At 38.6% G+C, this 17,856-nt stretch overlaps 1 protein-coding gene across 1 annotated transcript; it reads right to left on the reverse strand.

Annotated features, from left to right (window-relative positions):
* Positions 1-1,460: 1,460 nt before the first annotated feature.
* LOC139728770 (sodium- and chloride-dependent neutral and basic amino acid transporter B(0+)-like) lies at positions 1,461-17,856 on the reverse strand. Its single transcript, XM_071639709.1, has 12 exons — positions 17,700-17,856; positions 17,118-17,249; positions 15,692-16,037; positions 14,925-15,057; positions 13,787-13,921; positions 11,430-11,533; positions 10,646-10,770; positions 5,937-6,049; positions 5,207-5,335; positions 4,448-4,663; positions 3,821-3,985; positions 1,461-1,670 (listed from the first exon to the last, which is right to left on the reverse strand). The coding sequence occupies exons 1-12, from the start codon at positions 17,854-17,856 to the stop codon at positions 1,461-1,463; spliced, it is 1,965 nt and encodes a 654-aa protein (XP_071495810.1).

Raw genomic sequence — 17,856 nt, forward strand, 5'->3', positions numbered from 1 at the left:
GTCAAAATTAGGCGTCACAGCCAATCAGCATCAAGGGTTATAAAATTTACCGCTAAATTGAAGAATTACCGCTAGAAAGGAGCGGTAAGTCCAGCGGTAAGGGTTTTATGCAACAGGGCCCAGAACATGGCGGACATGCAAGGACAGTTAATCATAACATTGGCAGCAAAACTTGCACAAGAGACCGAGTGGCTCTGATGTTGGGTAGCAGCAACCCCTTCAATTGAGCTTTCGGGCTAATTGCCCTTCATAATCTACAATTACAAGTATAACGCATAAGAACATTCAAACAAAATAAACCACGGTGTAAAATCAAACTGAACTCAACTGAATTTTGTTTAGCTAATTTAAAGCCTGGGTCCATCATTAACAAACGTATTTTGAGTACTGTGCAGTTCTCACTAGGGGAAATGGAATTCATTGGATCGTCGTGTGGGATAGCTGCATGCGTATGTGACTATTTCGATGATATAATTCACAGAATATCTTATTTAAGTAAAATTACACAAAATAGTATAACGGAGGGAAACCTAAAGTATCGTAGCTTGTAAAGATTACCGATAAATGACGTAATCGCCACGCATGGAGCGATGGGATTATTGTAACAACCGACGTACATTCCACATACAGTACGCACATTCTGTCATCAATAATACTGGAAAGTGCAGTAAATAGAAATAACGTTTGTCTGTACTTTCACAGGGGCCCATAGTTCATGTTTTTTGTGTCATTCAAGAAAGTTATGTTCAATAGTATCCTGTGCACCCGCTACCGCCTGTATGGACAAGCAGCACCCATAGATTTTGATGAGGGCTATGAAGTACGAGATCCATATCTTTTGTATTAAAAATACAAACAAACATGTTTTTGTACGATCACCTGGTGCCATATCTGCACAATAGCAACGCATCATTATACTTGACCCAAGTACGACAAAGTCTTGTTAAACTATTTCCTACTCTTTAAAATCTACACTCATAAGTCGTAGGGCCTATTTGATAAAATCATAATTATTCCCACTCATTAAGTTAAGACATATTATATAACGACAAAGAGATCCTTGTCATTTGACTGGATGTTTGACATTGAGCATATTATAGTCCATTTCATTATGACGTCATCATCCGTGCAATTGTGGCTCCATTTACCAGTGGCGGAATGGGGGGGGGGGGGGGGGGGGGGGGTGGGGTGGGGGGGATGCAACCGGCCCACGCCCCCTGTTATGGCACAAATTGTCGCCCTTCATAAATTGGCGGCAAATTGTGCTGCTTGTGCAGTTCCCAATTTTTGACCTGGATGGCGAAACGTATAGCTGCAAATTGTCGTCGGCCATGCACTATGAATTGTGTGGTTGCTCCGGTGTTATGACGACAAATTGAAAAATGCAGGCAAATTCCAAAGCGTAGTGTATTGGAAAGACAACACAACTTTTTTTTTTCGGGTACCTTTCACACCAAAACCTAACGTTCATCATTCACTCGTTCAGCCGCATTTAGCGGTTGGAGCTCGGTCCCTGGTGGATCCTTAGAGTATGGCAGCGGCGCTTTCTCGGGATGGAAGCTGCCTCCCATAGTGGTTCCATTTTGAACGTGCGCCCAGTAGGCTTCCATACGATCCTCGAGGTTAGTGGGTCCCCAGTCGTCCACCGGGCGGGTGAGGACGTGGAGGCGCTGGCGCATGATAGAAATCGACACGGCGGATTGCATTTACGAAACTTTAAAAGCACTGCACTAACATTGCACATAAATTGGTGTCGTAGGTGCTACAAAGGCAGTGGTGGGCTTTACAAAAATATAGTCAACAATTTATTTTGTTGAATTATATTGCTAATTATTGCTCTTTTGCTAAAGATACCTTTTTCATTAAAAAAAAAAATTAAACGGCCCGCGTCTCCGAGTAAACACGTTCCGATATTCTCTCTGAAAGTCAGGTACATACCTAAAACTTGGCTTTGCAGAAAAAGTATCATTTTTTTTTTTAATTATGTCGAATTTTCCTAGAAGTATGCACAAAAACTTCCAAAAATATTGTAAGGAGTCATAACAGAAGAATAAAACAAACTATCTTACTTCACTCATAGTGTTCAAGAGCTGTAGCGATAAAATAGGCCTAAAGGTGGCAACTTTATCGAGGGAATATTAAAGGGACATTTCAGACGATTTTCATAATTTCACATCATGTAGTACATAAATCGACAACTCCATGTATAGATTTGTGGAATTTATTGTGGTTCTTGAGCAAAGAAACATTAGTTTGAAAAAAAACTTCAACAAATTACACTGAACAAGGATGTGATGACATAGGAGGTTCACATATGTCAGAAATGTAGCAGTGTAAATCCATTACAATACTGCTTGCTTGCGAGTTCACCTGTGTATAATCTATGCATGCCTTCTTCTTTTTGTTCTGTTTCCTTGAGCCCCAACTCCTGCATTCTTATGGTGACTCTGCCATGTCATCATCCTTGTTCATTGCAATTTGTTCTAAATTTTGAAAATATTCTTATTCTTCATCCCAATTATCACAAATTCTGAAACTCTGTCCTCAGTATAACTAATTCATAGTTGTTCAAATGTAAAAATTAGAAAATCATCCGGAGGTCTCCTTTAATTACTGAGCTTCGATTTAATGATATCGTGCTTCTACCCAACCATTGAGGCAATGAAGCATAGATTCCCCTGGTTTGCGTATGATACTTTTGTGAAATATGTAATCTTTCAGCGTTATAGGGACTTTGGATAGCGTTTATAACGCTATGGACTCCAAGCAAATTTTATAACTAAAGCCCTGTTTTCACAGACCTTATACCGCGCAAATGTGTAAATCAGAGATGTATCATGTGAAAATGTTTAGAACTGTACCATCCTGGAAAGCTGCTTTTATCACTTTTCCGCTTAATTTCTACAAATGAAACTAATATGGAATAATCTTCAAGTTAGTATAATTCTTTATTGATAGATAGATCAGATTAGTGCCCGGGTATGCCCAGTCGAGTAATTTTCATCTTTATTTCAGCATTTTTGGCGCAATTTCTATTCGTACATCCTCGTGTCTGTACCACCTACCTTGTATAAGGGATTGCGAAAAGTAATTACCATCACAAAGACATATCTTCCTATAGAAAGTGGCTATAGTGATTATGCAATGAGACACGAGTCAATTGTTTTCCTATCTGCGTGGCAGATCCTGTTTGGCACATGCTTCAAATATTTTTGAGCGGCGACATCGAATATCTAGCAAAGGAAATAAGACAGTTGTGACTCCATTCTCTTGAACCTCCTTGGTTCTAGATTGTGCACATCCAAAAGCGTGGTTACATTCACTGATTTTAATTCCATAGAAATCAGTGGTTACAATTCATGCACATGATCGGTTGTCAAGTAGTCTCTGTCTGCAATGTTGCACATGCGTGTTGAGTGTATCAAAGCATGTGGTAACAATGGCGCAGTTACAATGTCAGGGCAAAATCGGGTTGGCAGAGGTTACCGCTATACAACGTCCGAGCAACATTTTGCGGAGACCGTTTTAACAGGTGGAGTACTAAAATGCACACACAAAATAATAAAACAACAACAACAACAGCAAATATACCCTGACATTATTAACCGAAACTATATACCCTGAACTTTTGAAGCTATCAAAAAGATAACTTTCTCAATCTAATATCCCATCTAACGAAACTTCAGTGCTTCGATTTGTTCGACCTCAGCATCCCTAATAATCATGATTACAGATAAACTTTGAAGTTGAGTAATCTCTATAGTTTCTAAGTGTCAGCAGTCCCTGTCATGTTGCCATTGCTAATGAATGTAATACCCACCTGCCGAAATGTTCCCCGCGTCCGCACTAAGTCGTAAATCCAAACGGCTGGGATGAAGATCATAGTTCCCACAAGGAAGAGCCAGCCAATCACGTGACACCAAGCAGGAAACGGTCCGTTGTACTCCGGCTTCGACCAGTTCGTGATGTTGTAAATGAGGATGATCTGCATAGGTATGATCGCATGGATTAACAGGGAAGGATTCATGGTACAGCTGTAGCAACCATTCTCATTACACTGTGTGTTCTAATGCGAACTGTGACTACTACCACGATCTCAATCATCTTGGCTTTAAATGACAAAGTCGGAATAAAACCGGAAATTTGAAGAGGTGTACACTCACGTCTTAAGGAAATAAAAGAAGAAGAAGAAGAAGAAAAAGAAGAAGAAGAAAAGAACCTTCAACAAGGGGTCACCGCGATGAGAAACATTTTTTTTTGTCCTTTTGATTCTTTGTTATTTTGCATCTCAAAAGCAATATTTGGCAGGTATCTTCCGTTGCACAATAGGTCACAACGAACTCGCAATGAACTTTTGGAAAAGATTAACGAGAGAAAAAAAAAAAACATAAGAGAAGCTTTCATTTCATCAAGAACGAGAAACTTTTTTTTTTTTTGGTAACTTTACCAGTAGAATGGCAGGGGTGAAGAAAAGCCACGAGAGCTGCCAGTACATGAAGGACCAATGATCCACGAGCTTGCTGCCGAGCATGGCCCGTATGTCGTTCTTGAGGCGTCGTATGCCGTAGACCCAGCCGAAGGAAAGCGGGAGGGCCAGTCCACTGATGATGGAAATCCAGCCCGAGGCGTAGCTGTCGATCAGTGCTACCCAGTAGGGACCGGCCTTGGGTCGATAGTATATAGCACGGTCAGTTTAAATGCAATGAGAATGCTATTTCATAGAGAACAATGCACTGCAAGATTGTACTTCAGTATAATATGATTATATAGACGAAACAGGACAGCTCATCAAAATGAAATGATAACTATTGATTATTGTTGAAAGTGACATTTGAACAAATACTTAATGTATAAATGGGTTATACTGGTTACAAAGTTTCTATTTATTGTATGTAATTGGATTGAGAAATAGGAATGTTTTACAAATTTAAGAAACACAAACAAGTGGTATTCTTTTAACGGAGTCAAATATTATTGATAAAGAGGTTTTCAGAATATTGCTTTGTATGCTCAAGTACGACAATACATCGTAGTTTCCACAGATCTTTATTTGGCACGCGCTATCAATAATGCCACTTAATAAGTAAATTCATCAAAATCGTATGGAATGTTCCTGTAATAACTGTGTTGGTCCTGAGCCCAATTTACCTGAATGTATAATGCAATATACTGGTCAGCTTTCGAAGAGGATGTAACGTTTGCTTACATTTGTTATGTAGCTAAAGCTGGTCATAAAGCAGACGCCACAGCAAACCGCTACAACAATCACGCGCCATTTCCTTAATTTGGGAAAGCGGTCCAGAAACACTGTGATCATGGCTTCCAAGCAGACAAACTGCAGTAAATGGCGAAGGATTAGAAAGAAATACAAAAACAAAAATGCATATCAAGAGAAATCTGAGAAGAGGAGACAAAGCAGTTTTTTTAAAGTTGTTTTTAAAATTTGTTTCAGAGTTGTATTTTGGTCATGATAATTTTATGGTAATATCAGTCATTCAATAACATTTGAATTGTTTATTTCTGAAATAAATAATTCAAAGCTACTCTTGAACGACTAGCAGTTCCATCTCAATTTTCTTTTTGTGTAAAAATGAGGTTGAGAGTAGCCTCTGCAGACAGGATTATAATTATCACCTGCTTGATCAATATTCATTATGATTTTTTTCTTTAGTTCTTTCTCTATTCTTACCTAGAAAAATGAAAAAAAAATAGTTTTGTCACACTCTCCTACGGCATTACGTTTACTTCTTGAGTAATGAAACGTCTGACTGCAGATAAATGTCACACTTTTTGAACAGCCGTAAGGACCGTAGTCCTTAAAGAGGCAACAATATCTTTTTGTAAATTCTGAATAATTCATACGATATATAGTCCTAATAATCGCGATATGGCAATGCTTACTCTCTTGTCGTTGTTTTTTAAGGAAATTACCCTACCTGACTATCCAAAGCAAGAAGGAACAACATGAAAAAGAAAAGCGCCGACCACACAGGGGCACCGGGGAACTCCGCCAGCGCAGCGGGGCAAACCACAAACACAAGTCCGAATCCTGACACAGAAAAAATGAGAAACATATTAATGGTTTATTAAATCACAAAAAGTTGTCGCTATTTTGTCACGCACAATGCGTAATATAGATTTTCCCGGTCAATTTCTACTTTTTTCGTTCAAATTCATTAATGTGCATACAAATTCACACAGCGCACGCACTCGAAAATATTCGAGCGTTCAAATTCAGAATCCGAGCGATCAATATCATTTATGAGCATTCTATTTCGTTTTCGTGAAATCAAATTCACGATTGGGCATTCAATTTCAAAAAGCGAGCACCTACTTTCCTACTCGTGCGTTCAAATTCATGCGATAGTCAATCGTGCAATCAATTTAACGAGGAAAATGGAGTAGACTTTTTAAGAAAGGAAAAAAGGGCCAACACAACCAATGAAGTCTTGCAATTATGATTGTTTACAGGTTCTACATTGTTCATTGTTCTTGTATTCTTTGTTTTTCATCTCAATGAATTTCAAATATTGTAATGTCCAATCAGCAGTACATCCAAACAACACCACGACAATTTAATCATATTTCTTGATGATACTGCATGCTGATAGCGTCCCAACACCAACCACATAATGACAATTCATCGATTTAGAGACAAACTGACACACAATGATCTCACACAGTCCCGCAAAAGTAAACCAACAAGACAGTAATACACAACAAACAAGACGTATAAAATGTTCATGTATCAGTTTCAGTAATAAAAATAGTCGAAATTGTTGTTTTTTTTCCTCGAAGGAGTCAACCAACCCTCCGTGTAATGCTCGTCTGAACGCCTATACAGTGCCTAATTTTTGTTTGTTTGTTTTATTTTCCATCAAAGAAGATGGCTGGATAACCCATATTCAGCTGCAATAGCTGGTCTTCCATAATGTAGGGGTCCAGTTGGATGTGAGCCTTAAACACCCTGCTCTTTGCGATGAAAAAATGAAGTGGGATTTTTTACGTGCATGAGTTGTGACTCACATTGGACCTCCATTTTTTGTCCAATCCGAGGGACATGTGCCTGTATATCTAGTCCATGGGCCAAGACCCGAAAAATGGGTTGTTGGTATCACCTGAGGTGGCACAACCTTTTGGGTGTCAGTTTGTTTGTCGGGCATAGATATGCTTATCGAGCTATGATAGCATTTCAAAATGAGTAGCTTAGTCATAATAAATGATTTTTTAACCAATTTGGTCTCGTTTTTATATCCCTATACTTCTGAATCGAAACTAACAGCTATACAAAGAAGAGCACTGTCTTCCGTGTATATATATATGTCCACAGGTGTTCTGTTGTAAACGCGGTGCGCTTAGTCTTTATTCAAGGCAGCGAAGGGAATATCCAAAGGGTTATGATGTCCACAGCTGTCACGCGGTGCGCTTAGTCTTTATCTAGACCAATGTACCGTTATCATATCTAAAGTTCCTCATAAAAGGGATTATCTATACTGTTTTTATACTACCCTATCAACAAATACATCAGTTTTAAACGAAAATCACTCTGTTCATTTATAATATTATTCATTATAATGTACCGTAGTGTACCGGTACATTGTTTTTGCATTATCTTATATTGTTGGATGGAAATAAAGCGACATTGGTGTGGTATTAGCGTTTTCACCGTAGCGTTTTCGCCGGAAAATGATAAATAATTGAAAAATACGGTAAAATTCACGAGGAATTGCTTTTTTGTTGTTGTTGTTTTTAGATAAAAGGATATACACTGTATCATACGCTTTGGATATTCCCTTCGCCGTCTAGAATGAAGACTAAGCGCTGTGGACATCATAACCTTTGGATATTCCCTTCGCTGCCTTGAATAAAGACTAAGCACACCGCGTTTACAACAGAACACCTGTGAACATACCATAGAGCTGCATTTTACAGCTCTATTAAACATACAGAAGACAGTGCTCTTCTTTGTATAGCGGTTAGTTTCGATTCAGAAGTATAGGGATATAACAACGAGACCAAATTGGTTAAAAATTCATTTAATATGACTAAGCTACTCATTTGGAAATGCTATCATAGCTTGATAAGCATATCTATGCCCGACAAACAAAATGACACCAAAAAGGTTTTGCCACCTCAGATGGTACCAATATCTGGCCTGGCCCATGGACTAATCCCTTTTCGCTAAGCGCGAGTTCAAAATTTCCAATGAACAGGTGGACCTCTACTGCAAAATGAATATTCATCATAAATCTCAATATATTCAAAACCAAATGAAAAACACAACAGGCATACACGACCCCAAACTAACTAAATTCAGGACTTCTTTTGAATTGAATGAAGTTATTTGGAACATGGTTGCCTATTCACGAATATGAATAACCGACGAGATTCCGTCGCCAGCTTGACATGAATTTAAATGCTTATTGATGAAATACGTGCTCCTCTCTCAAATTTGAATGCTCCGATAGTGAATTTGAATGCTTCGATATCGAATTTGAATGTTCTGAGAGTGAATTTGAATGCTCCGTCAGTGAATTTGAATGCTCGGATAGTGAATTCGAATGACCGGCGGAATAGGAACTCGAATGACAAAAGTATGAAATTGACCGGGAAAACCTATAACACGACCAGCTCAACAAATAACCACAGAAACATTAATTTGCATGCATATGTTATCACTGTATATTCTGTAGCCTATATATATATATATATATATATATATATATATATACACACACACGCACATACACACACACACTATATGTAAAAAATATAAATATACATATAATATATATATATTTATAATATATATATATATATATATACATATATGAGATATGAGAAAGGAAGGAGATATCGGTGCGTAGCTTTGACATCATTATTCCTCTTACTGTTCCTCCTTTTTGGGAAAAGCGCAAGAGTTGAAAAATTGGTCTCCGCCGGGAATCGAACCCGGGTCTTTGGCATGGAACGCCATGTATACTTATATATATATATATATATATATATATATATATATATATATATATGTCTTCCCGGTCAATTTCATAACTTTTGTCATTCAAGTTCCTATTCCGAGAATTCGATTTCACGCATTCCACGCTCGCAGCACTGAATCAGCAATCCGGTCATTCGAATTCACTATCCGAGCATTCAAATTTAAGAGAGGAGCATGCATTTCATCAATGAGCATTCAAATTCATGTCAAGCTGGCGACGGAATCTCGTCGGTCATTCAAATTCTTGAATAGGCAACCATGTTCCAAATAACTGCATTCAATTTAAAAGAAGTCCTGAATTTAGTTAGTTTGGGGACGTGTATGCATGTGTTTCTCATTTGGCTTTGAATATATTGGGATTTATGATGATTATTTATTTTGCGGTAGAGGTCCACCTGTTCATTGACAACTTTGAACTCGCGCTTAGCAAATAGGAATATACAGGCACAGTCCCTCGGATTGGACATAAAATGGAGGTGCCATGTGTGAGAGAGTCACAACTCATGCACGTAAAAGATCCCACTTCATTTATTCATCGCAAAGAGCAAAACATCCAACTGGACCCCATATGGAAGACCAGCTTTTGCAGCTGAATATGGGTTATCCAGCCATCTTCTTTGATGGAAAATGAAACAAACAAACAAACATTAGGCACTGCAATAGGCCCACAGACGAGCATAATACGGAGGGTTGGTTGACACTTTCGAGGAATAAAAACAAAACAATTTCAACTACATTGAAATTGATACATGAACATTTTATGCGTGTTTTTTTTTTGGTTGTGTAATGCTGTCTTATTGATTTACTTTTGCGGGACTGTGTGAGATCATTGTGTGTCAGTTTGTCTTTAAATTGATGAATTGTCATTATGTGGTTGGGGTTGGGGCGTTGCCAGCATGCAGTATCATCAAGAAATATCATTACTAGTCGTTGTGTTGTTTGGATGCACTGCTGGCGGATTGGACATTACAATTTGAGATTTATTGAGATGAAAAACAAAGAATACAAGAACAGAGAACAATGTAGAACCTGTAAACAATCATAACATTATTATGCAAGCCTTCATTGGTTGTGTTGGCCCTTTTTCCTTTCTTAAAAGTCTACTCCATTTTCGTCGTTAAATTGATTGCAAGAAGTAGGAACTTGATCGACTAAAGATGAATTTGAACGATCCGAACAAGCTCATTGGGACTATCTCGTGACTATCGCTGGAATTTGAATGCACGAGTAGGAAAGTCGGTGCTCGCATTTTGAAATTGAATGCCCAATCGTGAATTTGATTTCACGAAAACGAAAGAGAACGCCCATAAATGAAATTGATCGCTCGGATTCTGAATTCGAATGTCCGAATATTTTCGCGTGCGTGGGCTACGTGAATTTGAGTGCACATTAATGAATTTGAGTGACAAAAGTATGAAATTGACCGGGAAAACCTATATAGGCCTATATATGGGCCCTTATCTGTTTCCATTAACATGATTATTTAGAAACTAGAATGCAATAAGTAGGTTAATTGAATCACTAGATGTTATTTTTTGGAGGGGGATACTTGATACATGTGTATTGATTTTCTTTTTTATGAAACAGTCTGTCGCTCTTTAATAGTCATACATCACTATCCCTGCTTCGACGGTCCCTACATTATACCTCCTCTGACGACGTCTTGGATTGGGGTCCCACTTTGTTTTGACATGTACCCTAGAATGGCAAAGACTGCAAAGCCACCGTAGAAGCTGGTGAGACTGTTGCCGATTGCAACGATCATTGCATCGCTGGAAGAATGGATGGATGAAGGAACAAGATGGGAGAGATGGAAGAGGAAAGAGATTGAGGAAGAAAAGGGTGAAGGTGAAAGAAATTAGTATTATAAGGAGAAAGAACATAAAAGAAGGACATAACATGTAGGAGCGACAGGTACGTATATTAATGGGTTTTGCAGGCATGCCTCACCTCATCTCAAATGCATTGTATTATACACACAAACTCATGCTGTATGATAACGGCTAGGGGCATGAAAGAGCAAGAACAGATTAATGTCAGAGAAAATGATTGCCTTTGTATCCTACAGTTACATGCCAGTTAACTTCATGTGATAATCGCTATCTATGCTATTCACCTTTAGTAACTTAATCTAATTAGTCATGTATTCATAAATTGGGCAAAGGTAGTTTTGATGATATTATACAGTATAAAATTTCGTATTTCGTTGAATTTTGTGCGGAGATGAAGTCGATTTATCATTGTGTCATATCATTGAATGCCATGTGAACAATACGTTGCCCACACATTCGGACACAACTGTACATACACGCCATCAAATGGTATGCATACATTCAGTGAGACTTGAAGGTTAGATCGCAGATCACTGAATAACAGGTAATCAACCTAAAATTTGTCATAAGATATTGTTCAAACCAGCATTCATACTAACTTGATAAAAGTGTTGTGGAAATTGTTGAAGGAACCCAAAGTGAGAAAGCTACCACCGCCAGCCCCGGACGAAAAGAAAACCTGTTGCGCAGCATCTTTCCACGGCTGTAGAAAGATGGAAGAGGAGTGAGATGAATTAATGTTGTTGATTGCATGAAAAAACATGCATGAAAAACAATAAAACCTTGCGGCCAAAGCGAAGGCAACGGGAGAAACGTACGCTGATTTTACACTGGATCTTCTGTCTGCTAAAAGTATCGAATAAGAATCAATGCTAAGTCTTTCTTGAGTATATAATGTGTCCCTGAAAAAGGCCTATCCACTTCCGATGTTTGGGCAAACATGATCGTGCCGTTTCCAATAGAAAACTATTGCCGTTTTTCATTAAGATAACACTGCTCTGTTTTATACATGTATAATGGAAATGATGCGCAGGAGATTGAAATAGTGTTGAACAATGAATAACATAATATAAACAGGTGGTTTGGACAAAAATATCTGATATTGGATGTTAATAAAACTCAGATCATGCTTATTGGAACATCAAGAAAACTTTTGTGCTCAGATCGGTTGAAAATTGAAATTGCCTGTAATGAATTTGATGGAGTAACTGAAGACAAGTATTTAGAGGTTTGGATGGACGAATTCATAGATGGCACAAACAAGCTGAAGAATACTGTACAAACATTGCTACACGACTAGCAATGCTGAGATGCCTATGGAAGTACATCAAACCGAAAACAGTGCTAAAACTCACTAATTACATTGCCATATTTGATCACTGTTTTTGTGCATAGTGGAATGGTTCACAAAGCCTTAAGGATGTGCTCATCAAACAGTACAAGAAAGTGTTTAGCGTGGTAGAGAGTGGACCACACTGTGTCGACCAGCAGTGCTTTGAAGGCCACGTTTGATGACGCTTAAAGACGTTTGATGACGCTTAAAAAGGGAATGACTATACTAGTAACTGATCTGTGGGAATTGGAAGTGGGAATGGCGGGGGATGATTGTTCCAATTCTTGTGGGATTCATTCAAGAGTACATTGCATATCTATTGTTCTGTGAAAATTATCTGCTTCAGAACGGTCTCATTCAAGTAATGTGCAGTTTAATGCCCCGTCACTGTACAGGCATGCTAGCCTGGAAACATTAAACTGCACACTACTTGAATATGAGACCATTCTAAAGCAAATAATTCTCACATAACAATAGATATATGATGTACTCTTAAATGAATCTCACAAGGATGGGAACAATCGTCCCCCAGCGTTCCCACGGATTCCCACTGATCAGTTACTAGCCATCCCCTTTAAAGAGAGGTGGTGTTTGAACACTGTCTTGTAAAGCAGTTTAGAGACACTCAATGACAGCATAGCCGTCAATGCAAATGAACTCATTCCATCTCTTGCAGGGGAAAAAAAATCGTTCTCATACTTATATGCTTATAATTATATCATAATATTGTGAATTTAGTTAATTGTTTTTCAGTTTTTGAGTATTTGATTTGAAATTTGGGATATGTGATGTCTATGATATCATAGTTGTGTAGATTTTTTTAATGTCAAATATGTTGCCATGGCAACATCATTTGCTATTAACAATCACAGCCGATTTATTTATTTTACTCTGGTTTTAAGCATTTGACTTGAGATACGATATATGACGTTTTTGTGATTGACAGTGGGCAGTATATATCTATTTGATATTGAGTATTATATTACTAAGATAATAATGTTATTGGTAAGAATATGTAAGATGGTTGCTGGTTGAGTTGATTTTTTCCCGTTTTGGGTGGGGGTATAAATCACGTTCAGTGAAAGTTTTAGTTTTTGATGAAATTTATGGTTGTTTGGTTATAATAGATACAAGGCCCACCATACCGTATCGTTTGTTTGATTAGTATAATTGTCAGTGTACAGTTATTGTATGATTGTTTGTATTGGACTCAGTGGAAGAATTGTACTTATACACGCACAGTATGTTGTATTTATGTTTTGTCATCTGTTATGTTTGTATGTTCAGGGCCCCCAGGAAGAACAGTACCTGCCTACTGGACAGGTGGGGCCACCGTAATGAAAGAAGACTGAATAAATAAATATATAAATAAATAGATAGATAGATAGACAGATAGATAGATTAAAGAATAAATGAATAAGGAAAAAAAAAACAATGTGTATGTGTGTGTCTGTGCGCGTGTTTGCGCGCGCCCAATGTGAAAGCTGTATGTTTTGCTGAAATGGATCAACAGGTTTACACAATATACCATGTGGAACGCGTGTCGCTACTAAATTTTTCGCTCATCTTTAATGGGAATTTTTCTCTTTTGTGTGTGTGTGTGTGGGGGGGGGGGAGGGTTACCAATGGGGTTGCGATCTTTGTCCAATCAGGCTTAAGGTAGAACATGATGCCATCGTAATATCCATCCAGAGTTACGGCTCGAATCAGGAGCGCGGTCAGCATCACGTAAGGAAAAAGGGCCGTGAAATATACCATCTGTAATCAAGTAACATAAACCATTCTAAGGATAAATCATCCTATTGTCAGTCAATCCGCTGTGGAGTGAATACACTGAGCGGATTGGACAAGACTCACAAGACATTCCAAGTCAGAACAAGGCATATGGGCATTTGCACAGAGGCCGAGCTTGAATGTATCAATCCCACCGTCGTCGCGACGTTAAGCACTACATAAGATTGTTGGAAAGGTTTAATGTATTTTTTTTTTTACATTTTATATACAGAATACTTAAACATACAAATTTCAATGCATATCTGTATCACAAGTCAGATGAATGAATAACTGCGCTGAGTTGTTTTCATTGCAGCTGATTTGCAATATTATAAAGGAGCTCGAATTTTCAGAACAGCAAAGAACATGTATTTGTCTACTTGATTGCATGCTTGATGCGCTTGCAATCAATTTTTCGTAGTCTCCACGAAAAAAAAGAAATAGCGCCTATTTCGACGATATGTCAAATTTGCGGGGCCGAGCCCTTGAGCTGAGAATATAGCAAACAGGGCGACGGCTCGGCCCGCATTACCGCGTCTCCAACAAGCTTGGGTCACTGTTTGAGCTTTGGTGTAAGCGAGGTGGAGGATGCATATCGAGGATGTCAGGGCACTGTGTTAAGAGTTACCATGCAGGTGATAAATTCAGATAATCTGAAAAATGACCACAAGCTGTAACTCTTCACTTTGTTTGCATTTTCATTCACGGGTTTACAAGGATTCTAATACAGCATGTTGTTTGTTTAATGTTTGCCTATTAGATGTTGTTCTCAAAAGTTGTTTCCTGCAAACCGATTAATATAAACATTAAATATTCAAGTTCTTTGCGCTCTATCAGGAAGAACGTATAAACAAATAAACATACATATCATGTTGCAGTAGGCAATTCCACTCTGCTCGATTCATCCTTTTAAAAGTACGGGGGCTTGTGAAAGTTCAATAAAAGTCGTTCAATTACGAGAATGTGTTAACCTACATCATTAGCTCACTTTGCCAGAAGTCTTTATACCCTTGGCGATGATGACGAACACGGTAACCCACACTAAGAGGTTGCTAAGGGCAACCTGCCAGACCACACCCCCAACTTCAGATATGCTGGAAGACTGCTTCAAAAATTGGTTCCTGGTATGAGACAAGCAAAGGAAAAAAGAGTAAAACATAAACACCATCTGCATACATCCTGGCACATTAAATATTTTGCATTTAAAATCACCAAAGGATCTTCAGATTCTTGACTTCTACTGGATTTTACACAGGATCAACCCGAATGATTATCTCAAGTTACACGAATCATGTGCTGGGTTATCTCTGACACTCCAGCAAAACATTTTGTATACGCCGATTCGTGTACGTACAATTGTTTTGTTTGTTTGTTTGTTTGGGTCCTTTGTGTATGAGTTTAGGGTCAAAATAATTCATTCCATACGGGAACCTGGTGGCCTGTATATTAAGTCTATGGGGATTTTAGAATCTATGGAACGGGATAAAATGAAAGATAGTACATCCAAGTCCCCGGCCACGCATTTCACGTGTTTTCACGCTTTTCTTCCTTCAGCTTTCTTTTTGTGTGTGTGTGTGTGTGGGGGGGGGGGGAGGGGGGCGGGGTGCTCCCGTCACAAGCTTTCTGCTTCAAGAGAATGTGGCCACAGTGGCCATGTATACTGTATATGCCATGTATATCATCATATTGTGATAAACATAAGCCTGTAAGTCTGCCTGAAAGGAGTCTACTACCTGAAATACCATTAACACTCACGTCCAGTATTCCTCACTCGGTAGTCGCCTCTCCATCCTGAGAGGGTCAGTATAGTTGCCGAGATCCACAAAGGTCTCATTATGCACAATGACGTTGTATTCTCCGAGCTCTTCTTCCGTGAGCTTCGTCAGGTTTGCGCAGCTGCCATTGGCAATAATGATGCCTCCATCTCCCAGACAAGCCCCCAAATTTTCGCTGCAGTAGGGTGTGTTCCACGGGTGGTCACATCCCACCCACGGCAGGTTGCGTGTGAAGGAGGCGAAGCAGTAGTAGATAGAATAAGCGATGATGACGTTGTAGTATCCAAGGAGTACCGAGTAAGACAAGAACTGGCAGTAAGACAGACCTGTATGTGTGTATTTGTATTCGAACAATGTGATTTTTCTCATCAGAGAGAGTGAGGATAACAAGGCATTTCGTTGCAAGAAGAAGGAATTAGGCATGAATCATCCCTTCTCTTGCTTGACACTTTGATTGACAAAGTGAGGAATGACAAAAACTGTAAAAGTCTAATTACAATGATCACGAAGACATTTGTAGTTTTTTTTTTTTCATGAATCCGAGCACATATCTTAGGTCTTAGCAAAACTCTTCAAAGGGACTAGTCCAAGATTTCTAGCGATGATATTTAATTAGTAATTGACCTGTCATTAGAGAGTTCTAAACTTGCAGCACAATGGCTATACAATAAATACAACTCTGCATTATAAAAGCACCAAAAATTCGCCAGATATTATGGATTCTTAGCAGATTATGAGAAACTTGACTCTAGGCTTTAATTTGACGTAAACTATATACAAATGATTTTCAGTAACATACCTAAATAATGGGAAGAAAATATGCATTCTGGGAAGATGTTACTTTACAAAAAAAAAAAAAGATGCTCTGAAGTTTATTGTCTTTATAGATCCAAACACTTAATGTCACAGTGCTATGCTCTGCGAAATGAATGGGAAAAATGAGATGTAAGACTTTGTAGGCAACATGGGCTGATTAATTCAGTTTTGTACACTCGTTATCAATATGCACATTGAATTCATGACTGATACGAACTTTAAATGCAGTTTCACAATCCTTGCAAAAGTTATCCGAGATGAAAGTGAAGTGTAATGTTTTTCTTTCTTTCTTTTTAATGAAAAGGGCATTATAGCCATATGTTATACGCCACTATTCTACCAAAATGCGTTCTAGGAAAGGGCAAAAAAACACACAATTTTCCATTCATTTTCTAAAATCAAAATCTATATTCGGTTATGATTGGTTCCTTCGGGAAATGATGATATGTTGATATAAAAAAGACACTTACTGTATTGAACCATTTCACCTAATCTGAGTCATCACGTGATATGAGAGCGTGCGACTTTTTGTTGATTTTGTGATGCATGGTAAAGAAGAAGTGATAAAATAATGTGATTCTCAGGTTTACCTCTCATGATGGGTAAAGCTCTCCAGACCGTGACCATGTTGCTGCTGCTGTACTGACCGAGGGCAAACTCCAGGACAATGAGGGGGATGCAAGCAAACATCAGGAGGGTGAAGTAGGGAATAAGGAAGGCTCCTTTGTGGAAACAAAATCAACATATCGGATAAGGTGTTGAAATGATCGCCACCCATGTCTTTCATTATTCCTGCCCACGAAACTTAACTATTAAACAATTTAACACCTAAATAAAGAAGCATGGATTCAATCTATCGCATCGACTTATTGTGGAGTTGTAATAACTGGGCAATAACTAATCGTAAGGGAAAAGAGATTGTTGTTACTGTTAATGATCAATTAATTTTCAATCTTCAGAGCTTCTTGCCTTCTTTACTATTTCCCAATGTCTCTTTCCTCTTCCACTCTCTTCCTTATAGGATCTTGTCACCCAAAACAACAATTACTGTCCTGTCGAGGGTTACATAGACATGGTGCTACAGGAAACCTCTCTTCATCATTTACATTTACATCTCCATGGGAAGACAAGTTTCATACTGCACATCGAGTATAATTTCATTGATTGCATACCTCCGCCGTTCTTGTAACATAGGAACGGGAACCTCCAAATGTTGGATAGTCCCACGGCATATCCAAGGCAAGAAACGGCAAAGTCGAAGCGCCCTCTCCACGTCTGCCGCTCCACCACCTCCTCCAGGGCATCCTCCCTTCGCTGGACATGACACAT

Source organism: Diadema antillarum, unplaced genomic scaffold (genome assembly GCF_040938485.1).
Source record: "Diadema antillarum isolate AM-2024a unplaced genomic scaffold, OU_Dant_1.0 seq00000197_RagTag, whole genome shotgun sequence".
In the NCBI taxonomy this organism is placed as follows: domain Eukaryota; kingdom Metazoa; phylum Echinodermata; class Echinoidea; order Diadematoida; family Diadematidae; genus Diadema; species Diadema antillarum.